General features: G+C 35.6%; 1 protein-coding gene across 1 annotated transcript; it reads right to left on the bottom strand.

Annotated features, from left to right (window-relative positions):
* Positions 1–545: 545 nt before the first annotated feature.
* LOC125029716 (transforming growth factor-beta receptor-associated protein 1-like) lies at positions 546–9,094 on the bottom strand. The gene is made up of 13 exons (XM_047619794.1): positions 8,853–9,094; positions 8,493–8,653; positions 8,218–8,356; positions 7,908–8,102; positions 7,568–7,759; positions 6,937–7,091; positions 6,604–6,714; positions 6,210–6,399; positions 5,830–6,042; positions 4,585–4,745; positions 4,119–4,281; positions 3,314–3,426; positions 546–3,030 (listed from the first exon to the last, which is right to left on the bottom strand). The coding sequence occupies exons 1-13, from the start codon at positions 8,982–8,984 to the stop codon at positions 2,850–2,852; spliced, it is 2,106 nt and encodes a 701-aa protein (XP_047475750.1). The 5' UTR covers positions 8,985–9,094; the 3' UTR covers positions 546–2,849.
* Positions 9,095–9,468: the final 374 nt, after the last annotated feature.

Raw genomic sequence — 9,468 nt, forward strand, 5'->3', positions numbered from 1 at the left:
GAGCGAGAGGGGGAGAGGGAGAGGGAGAGGGAGAGAGAGAGAGAGAGAGAGAGAGAGAGAGAGAGAGAGAGAGAGAGAGAGAGAGAGAGAGAGAGAGAGAGAGAGAGAGGGGGGGGAGGGGGAGAGAGAGGGGGGGGGGAGGGAGAGAGAGGGCGGAGAGGGAGAGAGAGGGGGGGAGAGGGAGAGAGAGGGGGGAGAGGGAGAGAGAGGGGGGAGAGGGAGAGAGAGGGGAGGGAGAGAGAGAGAGAGAGAGAGAGAGAGAGAGAAAGAGAGAGAGAGAGAGAGAGAGAGAGAGAGAGAGAGAGAGAGAGAGAGAGAGAGAGAGAGAGAGAGAGAGAGAGGGAGAGAGGGAGAGAGGGAGAGAGGGAGAGAGGGAGAGAGGGAGAGAGGGAGAGAGGGAGGAGAGAGGGAGGAGAGAGAGAGGGAGGAGAGAGAGAGAGAGAGAGAGGAGAAAGAGAGAGAGAGAGACGAGAGAGAGAGGAGAGAGAGAGAGAGAGATAAAAGCACTATGGTGAAAACCCATCAGGATATGTGAAAATTCTAAATATGGCTTTATGATATAATTTTTTGAAAGTTTGGACATTTAACAAGAAGAGGTTAAAGTAACATTTACATAACCATATCATCTTAGCCAGGAATATTCAATTTAGGAAGCATTCACTTATGTCCATTATCCATATTCTTACAGTGGCAATAATGATAATAATAATAATAATAATAATAATAATAATAATAATAATAATAATAATTCACACTAATCATTTATACATTTCAAGAACTTCTGGTACATAACTATCACTCCTACTGACACACTCAATGATATGTATACAGTAGCTTTCACTGCAAGTGCTGCTTTATCAGGAGAATTTATGTACATTATCTTATCTAACACATCAATATATTTGACATAATAATCTTTACATTAAGCAGCATAGAAAGAAATAAAATCTCTGTTTCTTTGTAACAATGACTATGCAGATCCTTACTGAATTGATTTAGCAACTGATAAAACAAGTTCTGTAATTTCATAAAAAATCTGAGTAATGACTAGACATTTTATGTTGTTTATATTATCTACGTCACACAAACTATGGAATAATTCCTATTCATATTGTCATAACACTATATTATTATCTTGTGTTACAAATCACAATCTTTTGGCCATCCTTCATTATATTTTGTTATGTTAACTTTCAAACTTCATTATTTCCTTATGAAAAAAGTACTGTATATAAAACAAATGTTATTGTTCCTCCAATTTAGCAACAGAATATTGTATTTAAGGATAAGAATCATATTTGTTTGCTAAAAAAGAAGAAAAAAGCTGTCACGAGAATTCACTGTACAGTGACAAAATTTACTTCATGTTTTAGAGCTTTCTATAAATAACAAAAAATCCATGTCATATTAGTATAATAGGGCAAAGTAGCTCATTACAATATATTGCATAGCAACCAAAACTAACATTGTATTCCCTGCAAGAATAACAAGCAATGGAAAATAACAAGTTTTGACATTGTCAATAATTTACAAAGAGTTTGCACCTCTTAGTGAACTCTGCAAAAATACTTGCAAGGAAAATCAGCTGTGGGGAAGCTGATAGACAAGTGACACTATTTCAAGAATAATGCAGCAAATAAAACAATTTCTTCATATGAGAAGGTAATACAAAAATTTAATCTTATAACCTGAATTCCTATAATGATATAATATTTATTACCAGCTTTGCTTTAAATTCCAATGAACTGAAATGAAGAGTGGTCACAACACAAAAGTATTTGCTTATCATTACCTAAAATATTTTTTATCTGATACATATTGCAAATTTTCACACAATGAATGGGGACACACATGCATTGTGTCCATGTTATAATGAAATAGCTTCAAGTGTTTACTCTTCTTACACTTTATAACACTGGCTAGAAGAAACTGAACTGGTTAGGTCAATGGGGCAGTTGTCACTTTCAAAACAGGCTCGATGGTGAAAGGATTGTGATACATTTAGATTTCATTTGAAGGGAGGAAAATCCACATGGCCTAAATCTATCTTCATCCTCTCAAAAAGGACTTGCTATAGCCTTGCAAAATGCTGTGGGGGCACATACAGGCACTTTGCTCTGCCTCCTTAAGATGCAGATATAGTTGCTAATGATGATGGAGAGAAAAGGGAGCCTAATATAATAATACTACCTAATTAACACTGAGAGTGTCAAAATAAGTGGACTTGCTTGCCTGTTCACTTAAGCTATTCCGTTTAATACTAGAGGATATCTAGTAATTATAAAAAGTAATCATAATAAAAATCACTGTATGAGACCATGATAATAACCAAGGCAGAAAATGAGAGAATGTGACAGTAACAAAAAGAAAGATTGTATGTTATAGGTAGCTAGACAGTGTGCTGAAGTGTGTCTATGTTATAATCAGTAGTTCTCTGCAGCAGTGAACATAATAGCTTTACCTAAGTGTTCCACAGATTCTTCTGAATGTCAAAGAATTAGTGCAAAGACAGCCATACCAAAGAATTGTACTATAGACAAGAAATTATTGGAGTACTTTCTTAGCCAAAAATAACACTGCTATGTACTGCATAAATCCTGGACATTTGTACATAAAGAAGTGTACCCAACTTCAGTATTCTAATATCCAAAAATTAGAATCTCTCATATCACATTTATTCACAATTCTAACAATTACAGATTAACAAGTCTTCCTGCAGTGCATATAGACAATATCACAAAGCAACAGGCTTGCTAAATCACAAAATAATAATAATTTACATAGGCTGTCGCACCTAAACATCATACAACCATTATCTTTAAACCCCATCTAACTGCAAACATCATTCATTATCTGGCATGCTGACTACTGGTCCTCTCCTTGCTTGAGTTGTCGTGCGAAACCTGAAAGACCGTGCCTGTGAGAGGGCAGACACTGTGGTTTGGAGCACAGGCAGGGTGAGCCATTACACCATTAGGGTAGATCAAGAACTCACACATGTTGAATCCTCGATTGCACACACAACAGATCCTGTAACATGGGATAGCATAAAAGAATAAATAAGAGAGAGAGAAATAAAAAAGATCATTCGTGCATGTAGCAAAAGCAAAAAATAATAATTTGTACATCATGTTTCACTAGATCTATCTAATTTAAATTTTTTTCTTTCTTTAATGACCCTGCCTTAATCTACTGTACTACCATTAAATAAAATATTCTATACTTGCGTTAACATGAAAGTATTAAATTAGATATTCTATACTTGCATTAATATGAAAGTAGATAATTATCAATTTCTTGACCTAAAACATACCTGTTCACAGCTAATGGGATGGGGCCCATATCTCTGGAGAGTTTGTACAGTAAAAATTTCTGCTGTAAATTCTCACTCTTTACTAATGTCTGCTGTATTCTCTTAATGCGGCTCTGTATGGATAATAAACGTAAACACTTATTTGAAACATTTAAAGTTTTGGTGTAATCATGGAAAATAAAAAGAAAGTAACAATGGTGTAGGCAAGTTTCTACATACTCTGTGTGTGTGTGTGTGTGTGTGTGTGTGTGTATGTGTGTGTGTGTGTGTGTGTGTGTGTGTGTGTGTGTGTGTGTGTGTGTGTGTGTGTGTGTGTGTGTGTGTGTGTGTGTGTGTGTGTGTGTGTGTGTGCATGTGCATACGTGTGTGTGTGTGTGTGTGTGTGTGTGTGTGTGTGTGTGTGTGTGTGTGTGTGTGTGTGTGTGTGTGTGTGTGTGTGTGTGTGTGTGTGTGTGTGTGCATGCCTATGCGTGAACATGTGCAGATGCATCTGTGTGCATGTGCAATCATGTGTACATGCATGTGTGTGTGCATGTGCAATCATGTGTACATGCATGTGTGTGCATGTGCAATCATGTGTACCTGCATGTGTGTGTGCATATTCATGAGTGTTTGTGTGCATGTGTGTGTGAATGTGTGTGTGTGAGCCTGTGTGTGCATTATCTGTCTTTCTGCAAAATGTATGACAAATGTCTTCCTAATGTTTCTGATGAACTATAAGCCTACGTGCAGCTTTTTCATATCTGTGTGTGCACGTGTTGATATCTGTATTTTTTTCTGTTTACACAAACCATTCATATCATACCTGATGCATAGAGGTCCTAAGTGCTGCACGCAAGTAATGGTGTACAATACTCAGTGACCAATTAGGAGGTAGAAGAGATAATACTGATGATACTTCAAGGTCACCTGCATGGACAGACAAAAGTTCGATCGCTGGGGCAAGTTCTATATCATCTTCTGTGCCTCTGTTTGGGAAATTACAAAAAAGTTATATTTTTCAGTCAAAAGAAATAAGAAAAAGAAAAAGAAAAAAAAGAGAAAGAAAAGAAAAGGATTGAGAGAGAAATATATATATATATAGTTTTATATATATAGTTTTAAATATATATATTTATATATATATACACATATATTTTACACACACACACACACACACACACACACACACACACACACACACACACACACACACACACACACACACACAAATTTTTTTTACTTCATTTCAAGTTCAACATCATATCAATGACAACAGCAGACATACTCACCCAGGTGGAGGTCTGAGGTAAATCTTAAGAAGTATGAGAAATATGTTTGATTTGGTTGTGTTGCTTGCTCCTTTACTCTGTGCAATGCAGTACTGTTCAGCAGCAGCGAAGTCTTTCAGCTGGTGCACTAACATCGAGAGAGCCTTTTCATGCTCTCCTAGCTGTTGGAGAAAAGTAGGTTTCATAAACTCTCCTTTTCATGTAAGAAGGTTCTCAAAATCATTCATACACTTATACTTTGCATTTTACAAGTTTATATCAAGAGCAACAGTGAAACCTGTATTATCAAATGTAAAGCATCATAGTCCATACCTGTTTATTCAAACAATCATATAGCTGAGATTATCAAGGACTAACTAAACCTTTGTTTTCAAAGGAAATTTTATATTTGTGTTATATTACTTATCTGTTTCAAGGCAAATCTAAATTTTGTGAGATAAAAAAAACATAGCCAAACAATATTAATAATCTTTTTTTTTTTTATTACAACTATACTCCTTAACCCAATGCCGCTTGGGAAAATGAAAAAAAAAAAAATGGGGAAAATGCTGTGCCTATTTTCTATATTTTTTGTGAAATGTCTGCCCATAGATGGCTCGGCTAGTGCTTAGCCACAAAGGAGTCAATTAGTAGACCTTGTGACTGTACCTGATTTGAATTGGCAGGAAAAACATATTTTTTACTAGTGCTATGAATATCGATGGTGTTATTTTTATTATAAACATTATAATTATTTTAATGTTTTTTAACATTAGTAACAGCAAAATAAGATAACGTAAACTATTTTGTAAATCAAAGAAAAGGGTGAACGGGCGAGACAGGCAGTACTCGTAACTGGCTCATTGGGACTTAGTACAAGTGTAGCCATCTATGTGTAAAAGCAATCAAACAAGTACTCAAAGTGGTCATAGCACGCACCTACACGTCATACCCGTCGGCAAGGGGTTAAATGTGGAAGACATTCATGGTCCTCACTTTTTGAGATAAGACCTCCTACTAAAGCTCTATTACCTTATAGTTGATACATATTAGATTGGCATATAATGTACCTCATAATAGCACAACATCTTCAGAGTTAAGCATTTCTAATATATGTATCATGAAATAGAGCAAAAAAAAAAATTCCCTTCAGTTCATTGACTACATACATCTATTAGATTTTCATAAAAAAACTTAAATCTACAATACAGAGAACACTCAGGAATGACCCTAAAAACAAAGAACTGAAAATGTATTACAGCTTACCCTCCCATAGACAGCAGCTATTTCAACATGTAATTCTGTGCCTTTCATCCGTGTAAGAACTGGCTGTGGCTGGTAATGGCTGGAGGAGGTCAAGAGGTCCTGAAGTTTACTCCTTGCCTCCTCCAACTCTTCAGGTGAGGCTGATTTGTCATTCATGAGTCTTACTGCCTCATCTACATAGTGCAAGACTAATTCTGTATGGTATTTTTCCTCCTGAAAAAAAGAAGAAAAGAAATAAAAAAAGAATTTATGAGAATCAATTTATGAGCAAAATTACAGATTCATAGTATGTAAACTGCTATTTGTTCAGTTACTAAGTTAATCAATTTATTCATTGTCAATATTTTTTTTCTTTGTCTTGACAAGCAAATTCTTCTAACCTGTAAGTTCTTTGTGTCTATAAGGTGGTGCAGGAATGTGAGTCGTGCTTGTGGATATCTTTGAAGAGTCTGAAGAACTTTGGAAGGATCTAATTGTGCCTGCGTTTCCATAAAGACACGGACACCCTCAGATGCATTTCTGTCCAAAATAAAGTTTGCATAGCGCCACACTAGTCCAGCATCTGCAGAACTGTAGAAGAGAATTTATATATGAAAATGGAAACATGCTATACTCATGTGCAGTGCATTAAAAGCTGAAATGAACACAATCTACATATGTATAAATGAAATTAATAAACTGTGTATACATAAAAATAACACTGTATAATTGTTATTTTCAAAGTAAACTCAACTGAGAAAACTAGTCTGTGGCTTATTTTAGTTTAATACTTACCAGTTCAGACAATCTACTAAATCTTGAATTCCACTAAAGTTTGAATCCTTAATTTCTTCTCGAACAAGCTGAGTGAGAACTTCCAGTGACTTTTCTAAATCACCAAGCACCCTGAAACAAAAATTCTCTATGCAAATTCAAATGTTTATTGCTAATACTCAGCATTAATTTAACAGAAATAAGCCAATAGGATTAATCAAATGAGAATAAAGTCATAAGAAGGAGTGAGAATTATAAGAAGTGGGTAAGAAGATGACAAAATCAGCAAAATTTTCTCAAGACAATAATGTATGATCATGTTCCACAGGTATTAATAAAAGCATACAAACCTACCTATATAACTTAGACAGTGCAAAATACTGTTTGTATTTTTGAAGCCACTCAGCACACTCAGGCAAATTACAGACAATGTCACCACTTTCCAGGAATAACAACAGATCTGGTGAAAGTTTCTCTGCTTGCAGCTTGATAATTGCAGTATCAACTTCCTGTAATGACAGAAAGGCACTTACAGTTTCAATCTACATTAACCCATTGATGTTGTTAACATGCACTGCAAACTGTAATTTTGTAATACTACCATTATGGTCATTATCATTATTATAATTTGTCTTTTGTACCAAACCCAAACGACAAGTAGCTATGAAGTTTCCTAAGAGAAACTTATTTTTTAGATAAACCTTTGAACAAATACTAAATCAACTGTGGTTGCTTCCAAAAAGCAAAACCTATGATTTTCAAGAACGTAAGCTACTTATGTATATGATGGCTTTTCAAAATTGATAAGTTGTCTTGCAGTTGCAACACAGTTGAAAAGCATTTAAGGTCAGAAAATGAAACTAAAATTCAGATAAACAAAATAACCAAAGACCTTTTTCTCATTCAAATCTGATTACTGAAAGTATCATGGTTCTGCATGAAAATATTTTTGCATAGCATATAAAACAAAATATAATATCCATACCATTCTGTACGTAATGGGTTCTCCTGAACCACGAAGATGAATAAGGAAATTTATAAGGAATGACTTGGCTTCGTCTATCTTAGTTTGATCTCCATGCAAAGCTTGTGCAATATCAGCAAACTGATGCAAAGGTGGCTGAGCTCTCATGAAGCTGACTGTGGCTGGCAGCAATCCAGGGAAGAGGCTAATCACCTATAGAAGAAAAAAATAAAATTTCCCTTTTATTGAATATGATACTAATATACTGATATGTAAAGCCCTTATAATAAATAATATAATAAGAAATTATGTTGGAACAAGAATATACAAGAATATAAATTCATATTGAATACTCAATTACCTCTCTGACATCCACTGAACCCTTGATAAAGTATTCCTGTGCTTGATAATAGAAACCCTGCACTAACTTAATAAACCCTGCTCTCTGATGGAGTGTTCGACAGAGCTGATGATACTGCTCCTGGCTCATTCCTATGGCTCCACTGTGCTCTGCCAGCTGTACTGCTTCTTCTACTCTTTCACTATCCATTAATGTCTGTAAAAGAAAAACACTTTGTACTGTGCTCAAAACATAAAATGAAGTCTACAATTTATCAGGAATGACTAATGCAATAAGGCAAATAAAATGTAGGGCAGATGATTATATTTACCTGAACTTGCATTGTCCATGGTTGTGGCATAAGGCAAGAAATGCAGGAACTTGCAGCAACATAGAGCTGGCCATCAAAGTTACCCAGTAATTCACCTCCAGAAAAATTCAGTGTCTGCTTGTGTTGTTGATCAATCAAGCTGTTGAAAGTCAATATTCAATCAAAAATATATTATAATTTTCTTTTTAATGTATGTCAGAATCAAGTTTTCTGCAAAATGTGGCTGAATACATAACATTTTCAAACTAAGCCCAAATACATTGATCCTTCCCTACCTGTAAACCCTAATAAACTGATTTGTGATTGTCAAAATATAAGGGTGATAGTAAGAGAGAGATTTGATTCCATCTGTCCACTGAATAGGTGGCCGCTCCGATATACCTGCAGCAGTTACAAACATTCCGAGATTTCCTGGTCCAGCCAAGAGAAATTCCTCCTGGAGAAATATAAATACATAAAATAATAATAATGATAATAATAACAAAAAATAAAAATAAAATACTTTGATATTATATTCATTTTCAGGTTTATATTCTGACTTGTAAAGAAGTTTTTTTTTGTTTTTTTTGTAAAGTGACTTAATCCCATTAGATGAAATAGAACTATGCACATCTGAGAAATAAAACTGAACGAACCTTTGCAACTCTTTTTACATGAGGGTATGTTGTTGCAGGATCGTAAGGGAACAGATCTTGGCTAGCTCCGGAGTCAACATTAAAAACACAGTACTGGCCTTGACCAGCAATGCAGACATAGCTTCCATCCATTGCAATGTTGACAGGTTCCGGGGTTGAAAGCTCTTTAAGCAGGGACACTCTATCTTCATGTAATGAACAGATCTGTATGCATCTCCTCTTGCCCACGCATAGCTATAAAATTTAACATTTATAAATTAATCAAAATAATTTTTTCAGTCTTTCACTCTTAAATATATGATTTTTGAAGTAAAAATGTGCAGCTATATGAATCATACAGAACTAGTTCTACTTATTAGATCAAACTGCATAATACTAATACTTATTTCTACACACAAAACACACACATGCCAGCAGGCTGGCAGACAGACAGACAGCCAGACAGACAGACAGACAGACCGACAGACAGACAGGCAGACAGACAGATAGACAGACATACACACAGACAGACAGACAGACAGACAGACAGACAGACAGACAGACAGACAGACAGACAGACAGACAGACAGACAGACAGACAGACAGACAGACAGACAGACAGACAGACAGACAGACA

This window comes from Penaeus chinensis, chromosome 10 (assembly GCF_019202785.1).
Source record: "Penaeus chinensis breed Huanghai No. 1 chromosome 10, ASM1920278v2, whole genome shotgun sequence".
NCBI lineage: Eukaryota > Metazoa > Arthropoda > Malacostraca > Decapoda > Penaeidae > Penaeus > Penaeus chinensis.

Coding starts and splice junctions, on each gene's coding strand:
- LOC125029716 (XM_047619794.1), bottom strand. CDS start 8,984: ATGGATGGAAGCTATGTCTGCATTGCTGGTCAAGGCCAGTACTGTGTT. Junction 8,654..8,852: donor ATGTAAAAAGAGTTGCAAAG/GTTCGTTCAGTT, acceptor ATATTTCTCCAG/GAGGAATTTCTCTTGGCTGG. Junction 6,715..6,936: donor GCACTGTCTAAGTTATATAG/GTAGGTTTGTAT, acceptor TTTTTGTTTCAG/GGTGCTTGGTGATTTAGAAA.